Genomic DNA, 19,937 nt, shown 5'->3' with positions numbered 1-19,937 from the left:
ACACATACACTAATAACATATACCAATCATGGAATAATTTCCACAGCATGAAACAACTCATACCATCTTTTATTTCTTGTGCTTATTAAAATCCACCTACTCGTGACGGGAAGTGATAGCCAACAGGTGGCACTCGGTTGAAAAGAACCAGGTTGTTTCAAGATTGTGAGTACCTTCTACTTTTTTTAATTTTAAGAAGAAATAGTCATCTCTCCCAAAGGAAAGATTGCTAAAATATACTGTTTGTATTTATTTCCCACAGTCCAGTTCAAAGGATGAATTGAAATAAAGTTTGTCTGATGTTGCAGAAAATCACACAAGAATAATGAATAACTTACTCTCAGTTTAATACCTGCATTTCACATGTATGACAAAAGGGTAAAATAAGAAGGCTGAAATCCTGAAAATGTGTATTTGCTTTTTTTATTCAAAAGTCCATGATTCTTTGGGAAGTTATACAAGATTGTTTTCCAGTCAGACCATAATTTCCATGAATTCTATATAACCATGAGTTTGAAAGGTTCCTGCTCCCCCACCCCAATTCACTTTGGGCACCTGGGTGTGAAATGTCACTTCTGAAAGATGGAGAAAATGTGAATACTGGGCTTTTATCACAGTTCTCCTTTCCTCATGAAAAATTTTCTGATTGCTGAATTTAGAATATTGAGTCAAGAAAGGTTAGCAATATCTCACCAATAAAAAAATTTTTCTAAGAATATAGCTGTCTTAGAAAAAAAAAATTAGAAACAGCAGCCAGTTCTCAGAGGTAAAAGAGCAATGGCTTAACCTTCCCAACTAATTCCAATTCTAAATTCAGAATCGCTCGGCAGCGCCACGAGGGGCACAGGAGCCTGGCGCGGGCTGGCTTCCTGAGCTGAAGTCAGTGCTGCTCCGGCAATCCCAGAGCTGTGCCCTGCGGGAGGCCTCCTCATGTGCAGAGGAGCGACCTGGAAGACAGGATGTGCTGATTGCCATGGAAACAAGGAGTCTAACCACTGGACTGGCAATTACGAGAGGATTTAGCCAAAGAATTTTTAAAACCTGATGAGCAAAGTGCATCATTTAGAAAGCATCCCACTGTTGACTCTTCACTCAGTCCATTAAAGAGAAGCTCCTACCAAACCCAGGAAGGAACAGCCGACACAGACAATCCCTGGCCGGTACTTAAATGCGAAGAACACAGCTCCCATTTCTCATATGTGAGAGGAGTCATGAGCTTCGTATTGGCCTCTGTGGGCGAACTCAAATTTCTTTTTTTGTTACTTCAAATCCACTCAGATTTCCAAGAAACATATCCCCCCAAAATCTGGGTTTTTCAGCATCATTAGAGTTTCATGGATTTTTCTGAGTACTACTGTTAAGCTGACAAGGGTTGGGGGAGTCTTATCCCACTCCTTCTCCCAATAACCTAATAAAATAAGACTTTTCTATTTCAAAACAAAAGGTGCTAATGTTATGAAATTGGGGGGAATAAAACACTATGACAGCCCGCTTCCGTTTTAATTTACATTGGACTATTTCCTACCTCTCGCACTCATACTTGGTTAAACTTTAGGGAGACGGGAGGGAGGAAGGGAGGGAGGAGGGAACTGCAAAACCTCCTGACAGCGTGGCCGATCCATGCAAGGTCAAGGGCTTATTTCTTCTGCCAGCCATGGATTCACCAATATTTTCCCCGTTGAAGAAGTCTGCGTGAAGAGGGTGGGTGAGCAGGGAGTACACAAGTAGACCACAGTTTTCCCTCAAAGACAGCCCTATGTCCTTAGTGGCGATTGACTCCGTCCGCCATCATGGCAACATCTCTTCACAGCAAGCAACATCTCTCCTTAAAACTCTTCTTGTTCTTGCTGCTTTTCTTGCCATTCTTGTCCTTGTTTTCTGACATCTTCTTTGCTCTGATTTCTCTCATTAGATCAAAGAACACCTGGGGTGAGGAGGAAAGGGTGAAAAGAACAGGAAGGGAAAAGCCATTTAATGATTTTAGGAAGCAATTAAACTAAGGATAAAATCATACTCATTCTTATAAACTATATGCAATCAAAAACAAACCACCTAGAGCAAATAAGATTAACATTAAAAACATATTCTAATTGCCCTGGCTGTTGCTCAGTAGTTAGAGCATCAGCCCAAGCACTGAAGGGTCTCGGGTTCGATTCCCAGTCAAGGGCGTGTACCTGGGTTGCAGGTTTGATCCCTGGCCCCAGGCCCGGTGTGTGCAGGAGGCAACCAATCAATGTGTGTTCTCTCTCTCTCTCTCTCTCTCTCTCTCTCTCTCTCTCTCCCCCCTCCCTCCTTCCCTTCCAGTCTCAGGATGATGAGGGATAAAACAACACAGAACAGACCTACTACAGATCCTGAGAGTGACAGGAGGAATCAGACTCGCTATCATGGCCAACCACCAGAAAAGGAAATGATGTAAGTGCCTGTTCTTGTTTAATCCTTACAAGGACCATAAGAAGTTGGGAACGTCATTACGCATGACAGTCCCCACAGAGCTCAACAGCAGGCCCAGGAACACAGTTGTGTGTGGTGATGGAGGGGGGGGGGGGGGGTCATAAACAAAAGCTCCTGCATATGAAACGGGAACGGGAGGGAGATGTGCTGGCAGGCCACCCTCCCCATGCACACCCCTGCCCTAATTCTGAGGAACAACCCTCCGCTGTTCCTTGCAATGTCAGCTGAAAGGAACTTTATCAAGAACAGACGAGACTCATTCTTTGAATGTCAGTATGTTGTTTAGTTACAGATTATCATTTGTCACAATAGTTTGGGTTTTGCCCTCTGCTCCCAGCAATTGTGTCCAAGTACTGACTATACCCAAGCAGACAAATATGCCCCCAAAAAGAAACATTTGCGATTGTTCCTAGAGAATGACGAGACAAAGTGGGGGGCGCGGGCAGGCTTGTCTTTGGCGGTTCACAGACCACAGCTGCCTTATCTTCCCAGGCCCAGCGCCGCCGCAGGAAGTGAGCTCGGGCTTTCTGAGGGGGGACCTGAGCCTTCCACCAGCTCAGGCACAGAGAGGACTCCCCCAGACGGGAGCAGGCTGACGTCAGCACCCGGGCAGGAAAGCACCCCACCCACACAGCAACAGTGAAGGGCTCCAGACTTACAGGTTTCCCTTTCTGTTCTAACAAATGGCGGGGGAGGGGAATGGGGGGTATCCAACTCAAAAATGACAAAACTGCCTGGGCTGATCTTACCAACAACCTCCCTTCCTGCGAATTGTTCCTGAGGAACACAATGCCGCAGCCAGAAGCTTCTGCTGCTTCTTGCTTGGCAGGTCAAGTGTTCCCGTGGAGGAAGGGGCGATGCTGAGTGACAGCCTCCCCTCCCCCACCCCATCCAAAAACTGCAGGCAACAGCCCCCTGCAGCTAGGAAGCAATTTTGTAGAAAGTGATTTGTGGGGACTGTCATGCGTAATGACGTTTCCACCTTCTTATGGTCCTTGTAAGAGTTGGGACAATAATACAAAGAAAAGAGTGGCCGACAGGTGAGCCTCCTTCTGGTGCAGACAGACTACACCTGAAGAGCTCTAAGTGGCGCTGCCAAAGTGCCTCTAAACCAGTGGTTCTCAGCCTTGGCTGCACATTAGAATCACCTGGGAATCTTTTTAAAATCCTGATTTCTGGGCCTCATCCTCCGGAAATTCTGTTTCTTTGTTATGGGGTGGGGCCACAACATTAGTAACAAAGAAATAGAATTTCTGGAGGATGAGGCCCAGAAATCAGGATTTTAAAAAGATTCCCAGGTGATTCTAATGTGCAGCCAAGGTTGAGAACCACTGCTCTAAAGTGAACGCCTACTAACACAGCCTTCTAACCTTGGCCACCTTCCTCCAGCTGGTTTCAAGCTGCAGCAAAGCTGGCTCACCAATCGCTCCCTCTTCAGGAGCCAAGTCAACGAGACTATCTCCATAAGAAAGAGAAACCGAGGAAGCCGAGTGGGGGATTGGATGCTGAGAGCAGACACGCCCACTGTGGCTGAAGGGCACTGGGCTGAGGCTTCACAAGGCAGGAACCAGAAGCAGAACCAGGAGCAAACCCGGAGCAGGGCAGAGGTGAGGCACGGGAGCGCATCTCTAGTCTGTCCCTTGTAGCTCTGCATTTTTTTAAAGGCCTATCGATAGCAATCACTGGTAGGTGGGTTTCCAAATTGTCACTGTTCATCATGATCAAGATCATCCTTTCATTAGCTTCAGAGGTTTGAAAAGGAAAGTATGCTGACAGGAGGGAAGAGAAGAGAAATCCCTGGGGAGCTGACTCCTGAGGGCAAGCCCTACTCAAAGGCTCAGCTCTAAGACAGACGGCCTTGGCTCTGCCTGCGATGGTTAAGGTGAAAGGATAAATCCAACCGGTAACTCCGTGAGGGCAAAATCACCACAGGCCGAGTTCCTCGGGGGAACGCCCCAAGCTGTGCCTGGAGACCAGGCCCTGGGCTGGGAGAGCATGGGGAAGCTACAGAGAAGTCCTCACTGAACGCCGGGGTTATGTTCATGACTCAAAGCAAGCTGAAGAAACCAATGTCATCGTAGATTAATTAATATAAACAAGAGCTAAGTTCCCACGGCATCTCAGCGCTGTAAGGGAAGGAAACGGAAGGAAATGACCTTATCCGAGGACCTGCAGCGCTGGTGCCCACCTTGCAGCATCTTCTCCCCGCCCTTCTGAGGCAGAGCCCTTGCTAAGCACTCTAACGAGGCTCATGACAAAGTGACAGGACTCTGAGCTGTGTTAAACCCACGGTCAAACCCTCCCAATGCTTCTCATTACAACAACGTCGACCTGGAAAAATCCCTAGTTCCCATAAATGGTCCCTTAAAACCAAACAGATGAGATGTCTGGATTCTGCTGTTCTCAAGTCTGTTTCCAAGAAACTCACAGAGAGCGCCCACCTTGTCCACGTTGGCCCGAGTCTTGGCCGAGGTCTCCACGTACTGCACGCCCCACTCCTCTGCTTTGCTCCGCGCCTCCTCCACCGGCACCTGCCTCCGCTCCTCCAGGTCCGACTTGTTTCCCACCACAAGCAACGGGATCTTATCTTCTTCAGCCTTAACACGGAGGATCTGCTCCCTGCAGCGTTACATCAAAATAAAGCCACCCAGAATGAGACGCTTTCCAAAGGCAGAAGAAGGAATTGCATTCTCACGCCATGTACCAAAGATGCATCCCCTCGCCTGCCATGAACTGGCCAAGGGTCTCCAAAGTCTGGTTCTCAGAATGGCGGGGGTGCCCATTGCAGATGCAGACTCCGGGCCCCACAGTTGCCCTACAGAGTAAGTACCTGCATGGAGCCCAGGATTCTGCATTTCAACAGGTCCCCCAATTTATGCCTAGGTACAAAAGAAGAAAACAACACAGGGGCCTCTAGGATAAAAACAAGCTAAAAGAAGTACCTTCATACATAAAATGCTTAATAATTCCCCTGAAAAAAGATGGCATGATTTCTCTGTGACAATAGAAGCTATGAAATCCAGTGTTTTTCATATGGAACGTAGCAGTCAATTAGATCATGAAATCAATTTAGTGGGTCACAGCAGTAATTTTCTCCCTTAGTGAAAGAGAATATAAAGGAACATCGGAGGAGCCTCTAGTAGCCCAGTGAGCCTGGTTCTGTGCAACTTCTGCTATATTACGTCTACATGTGTGTGTGCAACTGCCTTCCCCACCCCACCCCCAGGTCCATTTAGGCACAATAAATTACAGGCCACACAATGGGGACAGCTATGTTAGGCAGAAATTGTATTTAATGTGCATTAGTTTTCCACACAAAGTGGAAAAAAAAAAGGAAATATTCCAAGGTCCATTAAAAAGTACTTCAAAAACATCTTCTCTAAAAGAACTGCTATCTATAGCACATTAAATTTTACTTCCACTGAAAATAAACAGCTGTCTAAAGTTACTAATCAAAACCAAATATTAAAAAAATTAAATATTCCACTTGCACTGTTCTGATCCAGCAAGGACACTGCTACATTCCAATACATCAGAGGCCCTTCAAATATGTACTTCATGGAGATTTGCATTGATTCATATATGTTATAGGATAACATTTCGTAATAAAAATATTTAAAATTTTTCCATACAGTTGACTGAAGTACCAGATATCAAGTTATTTTAAGAAAAATGAAAAAGAAGAAAAGTTAGAGATAGCTTGAAAATGCTATCCCCTATATTTCAACAGGGGTCAAAGAGCCTGCTACATTTAGTAGCTATGTGATCAACATAAACTATGAACAATAAAAACTGATAGCTTTCTGGCTCAGTCTTGCACAGGCAAGTAAAATTAGCTCATTAATAAATATATTGATCCAAAAATGGGAGTACCAAGTACTGGTCTCCTGTAACAAAACCCATTTCTCTAGTTTGTAGAATATATCCAGGGAAAATTTCAAAATAGAGTATATTGACATTTTACTTCATGTTGGGTCTTCTAATGTGGACGGTAAGTACAGAAATGCTGTTTTACAGCTGCTAACAGGCATAAAGTAAAGGGAATGAGTGTAGCCACACAGCCCAGATCATCGCCTGAATCCAATGACATAAGGAACATGGACAGCCTGAGGTTTGTCAGAGTTCAAGTCAGGAGAACTAGCGTCCCTTCCTTTTTCTGTTAGGGAGTCATCTGTCCTTTTTCTTCTAAGGATCCCTCTTCTCTAATCACAACCAAAACCCTTCTCCTAAGATGAGACGAGACTGCTCTCTCTGAGAATAAATGAATAGTATAAGTGTGTGTGTGGGAGGGGGGGGTATAATCCAGGGAAGACAGGACAAGGGTGGCACCGTCTATTCTCCGGAGATGACTCCAACTACCCAACATTTCCTTTCGTGGTGAGTCAAAGAGCAATAGGAAGTCAAAGGCTTAGGAAAGGGAAGAAAAGGAGGTAGTGTGTGTGTCTGTCCTGTTTTACCACAAGGAGACATAAAAACAGGATTCTGCAGCTGCAAACACAGCTACGAAGCCATGGGCTACATCCACGTTCAGAAACCGCAAGGTGTGTCGGAGTCTAAAAAAGGAGCAGGACGTCTCACACTCTAGTTTCAGAGAACTGGGATGCTCAGCCTGAGGCCTTGCAACTCTGAGGCCTCCCTCACTACCTCCCACTCTCTCGGCCACCCCGAAGGCCCCCCCCGCTTCCTTCCAAATCTTGGGGGGATATTTAGCTTCCTCATTGTCACCTAATTTCTGACCAAACTTGCTAAAGAATGAAAAAAATTACCGTGCTTGCTTTTCTTTTTTAGTTTCCTGTCAGACCCTAGATCTGGTTCTTATAGGAAAGAGTCATCACGACAGGTGTTTATGAGGAGGATAGAAGAAAAAGCACAGGTGTGTACAATGGGATGGAATGGGGGAAAGAGAAAGATTCCCTTCCCATTGGAACTCCTAAGAATTATGCCAAATGGCTCACTACTTCCTTACAGCAAAATAAACGTACGGCCTCGTCCCACGTTTCCGAATGGATGCTAGCAGGGACTACTCTGCTCACCAGGGAAAGACCACAGGACCACACTGAGAAAAGGCTGGGCATGCGGCTCAACAAGGGGTAGCCACAGGTCCTGCCCTTAGGGATTTATGGTCGGAAGCACCATTTCATTTCACTGATTCGGATAAAGAAACAGTTTCTCGATGCTGAGTAAACTTGCCGGGGTCACAAAACTGGTGAGTGGCAGGAACTCAAGCCCAGGTCTGCCTGCTTCTAAAGCAGTTCTTTCTATTCAACTACGCTAAGTCCTTCCGGTAGCAGCAAACGGTCACTCGGACTCACATCCTTCACTCTGCTGACCACGATTCATAAGCCTCAAAACAGAGCAAACATTACTTCTCTAGCGAAATTATAAAAAAGATATTTAACTCTTATCGAGCACTGTCTCTCAGGATGTATATGAAAGCAAACGGCAGGTTCTTGAATGTATAGAGTGGCTTTGTCCCTCGCAGGGACAACAGATTCTGAAGATAACTGAAATTTAGAAATTATTATAAAACAAGGAAGTCCAAAGAGATGATAACAAATAGTGGACTATAATGTGCCAGGGAATTCTTTAGAGAGATTCTTCCTAACTACAAGCTCAGCCCTCCCACTGCCCCTTCTAAGCCCAAGACGTGGGAAGGAAGGCAAACAGACCTGAACTCGGCCGTGGCTGTGAATGACTCGTGCTCTGTGATGGAGAACACGAGCAGAAAGCCCTCTCCGCTCCGGAAGTAGTTGTCGCGGATGGCCGCGTAGTCCTCCTGCCCCGCGGTGTCCAGAATGTCAATCTGCACTTCCTCTCCATCGAGAACCACTTTCTTCCTGTAGCTGTCAGCTTTGGTAGGTTCGTAGTCTTCTACAAACTGAGGACAGAAACATCAGCAGCAACAATCAACAAAGGTTGTAGGGAAATAAAATCTGCCAAAAAGTAAATGTCAACATCGAGTGCTTTACCTATGAGCAACTGCGCAGGACTGGGTGCCTATAATGATTACACTGTGTGTAAGACACTAAGCTAAAAATAGCTTCCTATATAACACTTCTGTTCTTTATTGTTCATTCTACCATTTTTTATTTTGTTTTTAAACAACAAGAGCAGAAATTCCCATTTTACACATGAGCACAACACAGGGCGGTATTACTGTCCGTATTACGTTATAGTACAAACACTGGCAACGGTGAGAACAGCCCAGCTGGTGCGGCTCAGTGTTTGGGTGCCCACCCAGAAAACAAGAAGTCACTGTTGGATTCGCAGTCAGGGCACATGCCCGGGTTGTGTGCTCGATCTCTTCCTCTCTCTAAAAATCAATAAAAGCACTTTTTTAAAAAAGGTGAGAAACAGGAGCTCCTACTCATAATCAGCAGAAGTAAAAAACTCATCTGAAAAGTAATCTAACAAGAAGTATCAAGAGGCTTAAGTAGCTACACGACATGACAAACTCCAAATGCCTCCACGAGTCAATGTAAAAAATAAAACCATCGCGTACTAGAAGAACCCTGGGTGAAATCCGTTTACTACCTTTAAGTAGGAAAGGCCATTTTAATAACTATGACTCAAAAGCCAGAAGCCAGGTAAAAAAACATTTGATAAATTAGACTATGTAAAATCTGTTTGACATAACACACTATAAACAAAGACAAATGACAAACGAGGAAAAATATCTGAAGCCATTTCACAAGGAGCTATATACAAAGAGTCTGCACAAAAAGATCAATAATCCAATGGGGAAAGTAGCAAAGGACATACACAATTCACAGAAAAGTAAATGCATGCGATGTTAAACCTACGAAAAGATGTTCTTCCTCACTAGTAAAGAAAACAAAAATTATAACTACATTGAAATACCATTTTCACCTACCAACCAGCACCCCAAACTTGCCTGACAACATACTCTGGGGAGGAGGGGCCCTGAGGAGGAGGGACCCTGGGGAGGAGGAGCCCTGGGGAGGAGGGACTCTGGGGAGAAGGGGCCATAAGGAGGAGGCACCCTGGGGAGGAGTAGACACAATACAAATAGACAAAAGGATAAACAAAACATGGCATAATGGAATACTATTCATTCTTAAAAAGGAATGAAGGACTGCTTCATGCTACAACATTGATATACCTTGACAAACTATGGTAAGTAAAAGCCAAACACAAACAGTCACATATTATATGAGTGTATTTACATGAAATGTCCAGAATAGACAAATCTGTGGAAACAGAAAGCAGATCAGTAGTGGCTGGGACCTTGGGAAGGGAAACGGAGAGTGACTGATAATGAGTATGCAGTTTTTGGGGGGTGATGTTCTGGAATTAGATAGTAGTGATGGTTGTACAAATTTTGTGAATATACTAAAAAAAATATGGAATTGTACACTTTTAAAAGGGTAAATTTTATGGTATATGAATCACCTCATTTAAAAAAAAAAAAAAAGAAATACTACTACAACATGGATGAACTTTCAAAACATTGTGCTACATGAAAGAAGCCAGATATAAAGGTCACATATTGTACGATTCCATTCCTATAAAACATCCAGAATAGGCAAATCCATAAAACCAGAGAGCGGCTGTCAGGGGCGAGGTAGCAGGGGAGCAGTAATGAGGAATGGCTGCTATATGCAGGGGTTGGGGCAGAACTAGTGATGAAATGTATACAGTGGTGATGCTCGCACACCTGTGTGAATACACTAAAAATCACTAACTGTGAGTTCCATGGTACATGAATTATCCTATCTAATAAAGAGGGAATATGCTAATTGACCCTCACACCATCGCAAATATGGCAGCGCCCACAGCCAATAAGGAGGGAATATGCTAACTGACTGCCCCGTCCGCAAAGATGGCAGCACCCACAGCCACTGGGCGGCGCTCAGTCCCCTCAGCCCCCCAGCCGCCCAGGGCCAGCCCAAGGCGCAGGCAAGCCTCAGATGTCGGCTGCCTAGCCACCCAGGGCTGGCCCAAGGGACGACCAAACGACTGAACAAGCAGGCTACGTAGGGCAACTAGGCCAGCAGGGGGATTAGTGAGGGGAGACCAAACGACCAAACAGCAGGCTGCCTGGGGCGACCAGGCCCGCAGGGGCAGGGCAGTTTGGGGTGACCAGGCCGGCAGAGGGGGATAGTTGGGGGCGACCAGGCTGGCAGGCTGCAGTTAAGGGTAACCAGGCCGGCAGTTGGGGGCAGTTAGGAGTGACCAGGCTGGCAGGGAGGGGGCAGTTGGGGGTGAACAGGCCGGCAGTGGGGGGCAGTTAGGGGCAACCAGGCCGGCAGGGGGGGCGGGGGTGGGGGACAGTTAGGGGCGATCAGGCCTGCACGCAGAGGCAGTGAGGGGTGATCAGGCTGGGGGCAGGGGCAATTAGGGGCGACCAGGCAGGCAGGCAGGTGAGCGATTAGTAGCCAGCGGTCCAAGATTGTGAGAGGGATGTCCAACTGCCAGTCTAGACCAGCAGTCTGACATCCCCCGAGGGGTCCCGGATTGGAGAGGGTGCAGGCTGGGCTGAGGGGACTCCCCGTGCATGAATTTCGTGCACTGGGCCTCTAGTATCTTAATAAAACTCTAACTTACATTGTTAAAGATTTAAAAGTTGAATTGAAAATATCAACGCGAACTTAGGGACCTCCGAAGAAAACTCTTGAAAAGAGCCTTGCATTGCCAATTAGAAGCTACCAGCTCATATGATTTTAAACCTAAAAATAAAAATACTAAAAGATGTTTAGTATTAGGTATCTTCTATTCACCCTAATAATTATCTTAAAATAGAGAGCATGCAACTTTGCCTATGCCTCTCAAGTGTCCTTCCTTTAACTCCCTCCACAGACAAATACCCGGCAGCCCCACCCCCGCAGCGCGATCTCCGATGCCTCAGAGCATCTCAAGGGCATATTTCTGAGCTTTCAAGGTTCACACCTGCAAGAGCTGCACGGAGTCCTCTGACACCAGGAGTCAGAATGTCCCGATGTGAATGCGTACCTCTGTGCTGGGGGAAAGGTGCTTATTATGAGAACATTAGATCATAATCTTGACGCTTACATTTTCCACAGAAAGAGGAAATCTCCAAAGTCATGTATCTGTTAAGATGAATCATACCGCTGGCCTTGCAGGGATGTGTGCGATTCAGTCCCAGACGCCCAAGACGCACAAGTCCAAGACAAACCTCACGCACACCCCTGTGCTGGGCCGGCTTTTCTAGCCACTCCAAGTCTGAAGTCTCCCCCCATCAACCTCACCTCACTGGAAACGGCAAATAGCTTCAAAAGTCTTCAAATATTTTAGGCCAAGGGTAAAATGATTAAAATCTCCCTCTAATTTTCTCAAATTCAAAAGTAAAGAACTGAGGGACTGTGGCTCCTTCCATAATCCAATTTCCATGGCAATTCCACCACATACGCGGGAATTTCTTCTGAACCAAGGGGAAAACATTGGACCAGAAACAGAGTGTGAACGGCCCATGACACTTCAGACCACTGGCCTCCCAAGTACAGACGCAATTTCCTTTCCTATGACATCAGGTTAACTTGTTGATCTTTCAGGCAGGAGCTGCCATGCCGGGCCACATGTCAGAACTGCGTTGTAAAAAGAAAGATTCCTGGTTCCCAACTCCAGAAATGCTATTCAGAAATTTTTAAAAGTCCCCCATGAGATTCTATGATCAGCTTGATCTGGGAATCACCGCTAAGGTCTCTTCAAGATCCAAAATTGTGATTCTGGAACTACACCGTCCAATGTAGCAGCCCCCAGGCAGGTCTGCAGTGCCCAGGAGCCCCGGTACTGGACATAGAGACACAGAGCACTCCGTCACTGAGAAGGCTCTGCTGGACAACGCTGATGGAGCAGTCGGCTGAAGACTCCCCCAAGCACACACCACTCCACTCTAGTCTTCCCTTGCCCTGCTTTCGTTTTACCGACTCTTCAATAACTGCTGCCTCCCAGTCCTCAAATATGTTAGTCTGTGAGAAAAATAGCCCAAGATTAAGCATAGCTTTCCTTTGCTTCTCTGAAGAAGCTAAAGAGAACACTGGACTTTTAGCATGCATCATTTCCCTCTCTCCTGCCCTTCACACATGCTAACATACATCATAGGAATGAACAATCCAGACCAGACTCCTGGTCTCCCAGGGGTTGCAGAGCAGAGCAGAGGGTTCCTGTCCCCAGAGCTCTGCCTCTGATCCGGGCTTCTCCACAGCGGCACCACGGACATCTGGACGGATAGCTCTCTCCTGTGCGCTGGAGGAGGTTAAGAGCATGCGTGCTAGTAGTACCTGCCCCTATACGTGACAACCAAAAACATGGGACATTGCCAATTATTCACTCTTTTTTGTTGTTGTTAATCCTCACCCAAGGACATTTTCCCCTTTTTTTAAAAAAAAGAGTGGAAGAGAAGGGGAGAGACAGAGAGAGAGAAACATTCTGACCGGGGCCAGGGATCGAGCCTGCAACTGAGGTATATCCCTTGACCGGAATCGAACTTGGGACCCTTCAGTCCAAGAGCTGATGCTCTATTCACTGAGCCAAGCTGGCTAGGGCCAATTATTCATTCTTTTTTAAGAACATATTTTTTTTTTTTATCAATTTGAGAGAGGAAGGGAGAGGGAGAGATAGAAACATCAATGATGAGAATCAGTGACCGCCTACCTCCTGCATGCCCCCTACTGGGGGTGAAGCCCCCAACCCAAGCATGTGCCCTGACTGGGAATCAAACCATGATCTCCTGGTTCAGGTCAATGCTCAACCACTGAGCCACACCGGCCAAGCAAATTATTAAACCTTTAGGGTGCAAAATCCCCTTCCCTCATCTCATTAACAAACTACATCTCTAATCCTGTTCCTTCATCTTAATTCCTCTCCTGACCCTCTGTTCTTCCTCTGTTACAAAAGAAAAGTAAGGAATTTTTCCTAAGAATATCAAGTTAATAAGCAAAAACAGACTCAGACTTCAAAATTTACATCTCTTCTTTAATGCAAAAATGTGTGGGTAAATTAAGGAGATTCTGCTAGATATGAGATAGAGGAAAGCGAGCATCAAAAACAAAACTTTCTCACATAAGATACAGCAAAGTATGACCCAGGAGAGATCCCCGGTAGGGGGCATGCAGGAGGCAGCCGATGGATGTATGGCTCTTGCATCGATGTTTCTCTTTTCTCTCCTCTTCTTTCCTCTCTCTCTAAAAATCAATAAAAAAATTTTTTCAGTCCAGCTGGCATGGCTCAGTGGTTAAGCGTCAACTTATGAACCAGGAGGTCACGGTTCAATTCCTGATCAGGTCACATGCCCAGGTTGCGAGCTTGACCCTTTGTGTGGGGCATGCAGGAGGCAGCCCATCAATGATTTTGTCTCATCATTGTTTTTATCTCTCTCCCTCTTCCTTCCTCTCTGAAATCAATTAAAAAAAAAATACATTTTTTAAATCTTTTTCAAAAAATCCATTATAAAAAATTTTGAATGACTGGCTTCTAACCAACAGAATGTGGTAATGAGCATGAATGAGATTACCAATGATTATACGTACTTATGTAAGAATCTGTCGTAGCTATGCAGACAGACTTTCCTCCTGGCCTTGAAGAAACAGTGGCCATGGTGTGAACACCTGTGGAGAGGGCCTGGTGGCCTGGTGGCAGGACCATGGTGTGAACACTGAGGAGAGGGCCTGGTGGCAGGACCATGGTGTGAACACCTGTGGAGAGGGCCTGGTGGCAGGGACCAACCTGTGGAGAGGGCCTGGTGGCAGGGACCGTGGTGTGAACACCTATGAAGAGGGCCTGATGGCAGGAACCATGGTGTGAACACCTGTGAAGAGGGCCTGATGGCAGGACCATGGTGTGAACACTGAGGAGAGGGCCTGGTGGCAGGGACCATGGTGTGAACACCTGTGGAGAGGGCCTGGTGGCAGGGACCTCTAGGAGCTGTGCTCCCCTATCCTCCATCTTCCAGCACCCAGGAAGGCTGGGAGAGGACCCAAGTCTCAGTTGAGCTCACAGCCACAGCTGACACCAAGGCAGCCTTTGTGAGACCCTGGGTAGGACACCCAGCTAAGCTGTGCATATTCCTGACCCCTGGGGACTAGAGGTAGCAAATGCGTCCTTTGAAGCTGCTGAATTTGTAGAAATTTGTTACAGCAATAAAAAACTAATACAAATAGCAATCACAGTACAGCAAAATAACATTATTAACAGCCTGTTATACCTCTAGAATATGTTCCTACATTTTTTGTGGTTGCTGTGTATTCTTTGAGTATCCTATCATATGCCAATGATTTTGAAATATTTCCTATAAAGAATAAAAATATAATTTAGTCTTTCCTATAGTCTAGTTGATCCAAAGTTCTTTTTTATTAATAGTTTAGAAAGGTTTTTTTCAGCTTCACAACTACTCGACATTACCAGTAATGAAACTTCTAGGACTATTATCAAATTTAGGATCCCTCTACTGAGCTTTCCTGTAAGATAGGGAAGAACTTTCCAGACTAGTTTCTAGCTCCATGTTTCCATCCTTGTTTCTCCTCCACCCACTCCTTCAGTGCCAGGTGTCGTAGGACACGCCCACACCAAGATACACCCCTGGGCTGCACTCAAGTCCCAGTGCCAGGTGAGTCAGCACCGTGGGCGAGGAATATTCCTGGAAGCCATTCCTACACTGGGATGGCTGGTGATGATAACCACAGGCCAAAGTGACTCCACACCACATAAACATACACCACCAATCCCCAACTAAACTGTCCTTAATTCCTCTTCCCTCAGCTAGGTCCCAAGAATGGCCATGGCCACTCCAACACCACCCAACAGCAGGGGAGGCTGGACAGATGGAAAGTCTAGTGAAAAGGGGTGATGATCTTAATGAACGGTGGTTCCCACAGCTTCCTTTCACACATTCTGTGCAGTATGTGCCCGTGTGAAATGTGATCACATGAGAGGTCCCTGGGTTGAGCTCTAATCCAAACACTGCCTGTGGGATCAGTAACGGCCACCAAGCAGGGGCATTTGTGGCCATAGGAACCAAGACTGTGTTGTCATGCTCGACTCAGCATTAGTTACATTACTCACCTCAAGGGATGGAAACCTGGGCAAGGATGGTGCAAGCTGTACCTGCTGTCTATCACTTGAGAAAAAATTAAGTCTTCTGACAGCTTAGCTGTCCCTTTCAACAGCTCCCAAAATCAACTATCATGAAGCTAAGTATCAGACCCATTCTTCAGAAATCCCTGTACAAAGGTCCCTCCCCTCCCTTGCTCCTGTCAGAAAGACAGCTCAAAGTGTAACAAGGGAAATAATGCGAGCAGGGGCCCTCACAGGGGCCTTCATGTGGAGTTGCCCTGTATTATGCCCCTCACCCCCATCCCTACCAGACCTAACAAAAATCAGCAATCCAGAGCGTTTGCTGGTTAGACCCCTCATGAAGCTATTGGGAAGCACCTCACCACGATCTGGCCCAAGATCCTCCCTGCACGTGGGTGGACGGCACACACAGGCTGGGCAGGGGACCCTGACCGCAGGCAGGAGAAGGCGGGCTTACCTCATCGTACATGAACTGAAGCGTCAGGGCCGACTTGCCAACCCCTCCACTGCCAACCATGATCACCTTGTGCAGGGCCAAGGAGCTCTGGCTCTTGCTCTTGTTTGCAGCCATCCTGCTGGTTTGCTGAGGTTGCGACAGGGGACAGAAGACCCAGGTGAAGAGCTGCCAATGTGGAAGACAGACATGAGAGGCGGTTTGGTTTCTACCCAGTGCAATCCCCCTGCTCCAGGAACGCCTAACCGAGACATTCTCAGAAAACCCTTCTAGACTCCAGGCAGAGAAACCCCCCAGCCCTCGGCAGTCATTCACCACAGCGCAGCCAGGGCAGCCAAGTCAAGAGAGAATGGGGGTGGGCCTGTCAGGGAGACGGCGGGGAGACGGCCTGCCATGAAGGTCAACACACCCTCAGCACTGCCCCACCAGGGGGAATGCCCCGAGCCCGGTGCCCTACCTGCCCCAAGTCATCTGGAGCCACAGAGAACGCCGGCACTGGGGACTCGCTCTTTGTATCCTCACTCCACCCCCATCACACACCCCACACAGCCCTCGAGACTCAACACTCGGAGGTCACCGAAAAGGGTAAGTACATGTATTTTTCTGTAAGTACCCTTCACGAAGGAGAACTAAATTACTTACTTCAAGGATCATGATGGCATTACTTCTCGACCAACAACCTTAACTTACTCAGCTTTCATATACTAAAAACTTGGGGGAGGGGGAGTAAAGGTTTAGGGGTTTGGAAAAGGACCAAGGAGGCCTTTAAAATCAAAGCAATTTTAGGATAAAAGAGAACAATTACTAAGATTCAACCTCTGAGTTGTCAAAGGTTTGCCATAGGGCCAAATTACAACGGTAAGTTCTTTGGGTAAGATGCCCATTTACCAAGTTGAACATTTATAGCCACTGCCATTTGAAGTTTTGAACCTCCATTCATTTGAAACTTGCCTAATACTATATGATCTCTTGTATTTGTCTTGTACTGTTTTTAACTCTTGAAATAACAAATTTTTTAATACTGTATGTCTTATTCCCTCCAACTAAGACTGTAAGCTCTTGGAGAGAAATGCCTGTATTATGCCCCTCACCCCCATTCCTTACCAAGAGGGGTCAACCTTGAACTGAACCTTGAACTCTCATTTTTTTGGAATGCCCTTGGAATATGCATTCTAAAAACAGACACAACATGTTTTTAGTGAAAATCTAATGGCCAAGAGCCCAGCCAGTGTAAACACATTCTTCCTACGTCTTCACTTTAATGACAAAAGATTGTTTAGGTTTAGAGAAGAAAAAGAATGGGATTATTTCACAGTGTGTTAAAGTATTGGAAACGAAGCCACCGAGGTCTTTGATTTTATGTGTTATCATGGTGCAAAGCCCAGGCCGCCCTGTTATCCTCAGAGCTGAACAACAGGTTCCAGGTGATATAGCTCCCCCTACCCCGACCCCCACCGCATGGGCACTTGAAGCTGACAGTTGTTTTGCATCAGGGTCCGCACCACCAGGCTATAAACCAAATGCAAACTCAGGGCTTTTCAGCGGACAGGCCCGCAATGAGAGGAGCGGAGCCTCACGCAGAGGAGCAGCCCCAGAAAGCAGTCAGACGCCGCCTTTCCAGCGTCCGCTTCTGAAGGTAACCCGCAGTAACAGAAGCGCATTGGTACATGGACAGAACTGTAAGCCCGAGAGACGGATGGGCACATATGTGCTGGGGACATTCAGAGCCAGAGAGTGAGGGCACAAACGGAGCAGGGGGATGAGAGTCCACCTGCGGCCAGGGCGCTGTGTGCTAGTGAGTATGTGGGCGTGAAATCTGCTCCAGAACCCGTGGCCGCGCAGTCTGGCCTGGCATGGCTTCCAGGACGAAGAGAAGCAGGCGGCTTTGTTCCTGGAATGTGAATGAGGGAGCAGAGCCCGGGCTTAGAGAAGACAATGTTCCCTGGCGGGAACTCGTAATCTACGACAGAGCATGAAGCTCACTATCCAGCTTCCCGGCCCAAGCTTCGGACTGAGCTGGAAGCCCACAGTGGGGACAGCCTTGATGGCCAGCAAACAGCACCCTCGGAAAGTCGCGGCGTGCAAGCTCCCGCCACTCTCCCGCGCAGCCAGCACTACATTCCATTTAAAAATAACACCACGTGCGCCTTCGGGCAGCTTCCCCCAGCCCAGCTTTGTCAGGAAGGACTTCAGGAAGGTCGTCCGGAAGATGTCCGACATAATTAGCATATTACCCTTTTATTAGTATAGAAGATATTTTAAACCTATTTGAGGTCATATCTACGTAGTTTTTAATGTTTTTCACATATTTATCTATCCATCTTATTAAACTGAACTTAAACCTTTTCTTGATGATTTAAGGATTGCCATCACCGCCGAAATCAGTGCTGTGATCGGAGCCTGTCTGAGTGGGTCATGCCTGGGCCCTCCCCCTTCAATTGGACCCCCCAATTATCTGCCTCTACTCCCTTCTTTCCACTCCTCTTTTCTAATTATGCACTTTTTAATAAGTGTCTTAAGCAATTAACTAGGTAATTAAGCACATTTGAGCTGTGACTAAAATAAAACAAGTGGGATAAGGAGCAGGCCTCCCCAAAAGGCCTTGGTTTAGGAGGTGAAACTGCTCTGGCCCACAGAGCTGAGGCTGGGGGAGGAGGCCAGAGCCTCCAGACCGGTAAGCTGTCACTCAATTTCTCTGAAGCAACCTTGCTGCTATGAATTCCTATAGCTGTATGAAAATGGAGAAATGATTTCCCAGCTGGGGGGCTTTTATAAACATGTGAGCTGTTTATAAAATTCTGAGCTATTATTTTCAACAAAAAATCAATTTTTCTAGAAGAATAATAGACGAACTGAAGACTATTCAACAAACTCACAGATGTCGGCTGAAAGCTCAGAAACTGAATGACCATGGTGCCTATTTCCAATCCACACACTGCTTCAGTCCACCTGGCGTGGTGAGGGAAGGAGAGAGGCAGAGCGCCAGCCCTGCCCACCCTGAACCAGTCCTGGACTGGACGTGCTGCCCCCACACTCCTCTGTTATTGGAGATAATAAACTCATTTGTTTAAACTACTGTTAGTCTACTTATTGTTATTGTTTTCATTCTTACTTGTGCCAAAAGCATTCTAGAAACAGTCTTTGTATTCAAGAAACTCAAAGTCGAGTGGTTCAGGCAGATCAGTAAATGAACATCGGATACTAAATCCCACGGCTGAAGTAGGCGAGGTGTGCTCTGGGAACACAGGAGAAACGTCTACATTACACTGAAGGTCAGGGAAATTTTAAGGGAGCAGCATAAGAACTGAGATTTGACTAAAGAGAGGCAAAGAAATCCCAGGGAGGAAAATAATTAAGGCTGAGGAAGTTCATGTTGATAATTTGTTTATTACAGATATGCCTAGCCAATATATGTGCTCTTAAAAATAATACAAGTATCCTTTCCCCCAACATTTTATCATGAAAAGTTTCAAACTTTAAGAAAAGTTGAAGGAACTGCACAGTGAATCCATGTTCCCACCACCTGGGTGCTACAATTCACATTTCGCTCCATTTCCTTTATCACACACCCAGCCATCTAAATAGGCATCCCTCTATTTAACCGTCAATCTTAAATTCTGACACATTTCATGTAAGTTATAGACTCAGTACACTTCATCCCTAACTTCAGCATATACACCACTTTTTGCAAAGCAATTCTAATCCCCCCACTGCCTTTGCTAAAAAATTCAGAACTCTCTCTGAGGGGCTTACAAACCTCCTGATCTCTCCAATGAACTATTTGGGTTCTTAGCCAATAGGTCTTGAAAGCCACACGCAGACCTGGGCCCATAAGACCAAGTCCTGGCATGGCTCCTATAGTCAGAGAAGTCTTCTGCAGGGGACTCGAGAAAACACACCAACAGACACCCTTTAACATGAGCTACTCATCAACACAGAAGTTCCATAACTTGATTCATTTTTGTCCCCAAAATAC

At 46.4% G+C, this 19,937-nt stretch overlaps 1 protein-coding gene across 1 annotated transcript in view; it reads right to left on the bottom strand.

The window, feature by feature from the left end:
* Positions 1–407: 407 nt before the first annotated feature.
* The window catches only part of RALB (RAS like proto-oncogene B), a 44,139-nt gene continuing 24,609 nt past the window's right edge, over positions 408–19,937 (bottom strand). The window contains exons 2-5 of the mRNA XM_070423150.1: positions 15,965–16,129; positions 8,124–8,332; positions 4,896–5,073; positions 408–1,924 (exon numbers count right to left, since the gene is read on the bottom strand). Coding sequence (XP_070279251.1) covers positions 1,805–1,924; positions 4,896–5,073; positions 8,124–8,332; positions 15,965–16,078 — 621 coding nt within the window. The 5' untranslated portion in view covers positions 16,079–16,129 and the 3' untranslated portion in view covers positions 408–1,804. The remainder of the gene's footprint in view (positions 1,925–4,895; positions 5,074–8,123; positions 8,333–15,964; positions 16,130–19,937) is intronic.

The sequence above is a fragment of the Myotis yumanensis genome, unplaced genomic scaffold (assembly GCF_028538775.1).
Source record: "Myotis yumanensis isolate MYYU_CA2020_CCGP unplaced genomic scaffold, mMyoYum1.0.hap1 SCAF_8, whole genome shotgun sequence".
Classification (NCBI taxonomy): Eukaryota; Metazoa; Chordata; class Mammalia; order Chiroptera; family Vespertilionidae; genus Myotis; species Myotis yumanensis.
The sequence above is the reverse complement of the archived record's forward strand: the minus strand, read 5'-3'. Positions and strand labels throughout refer to the sequence as shown.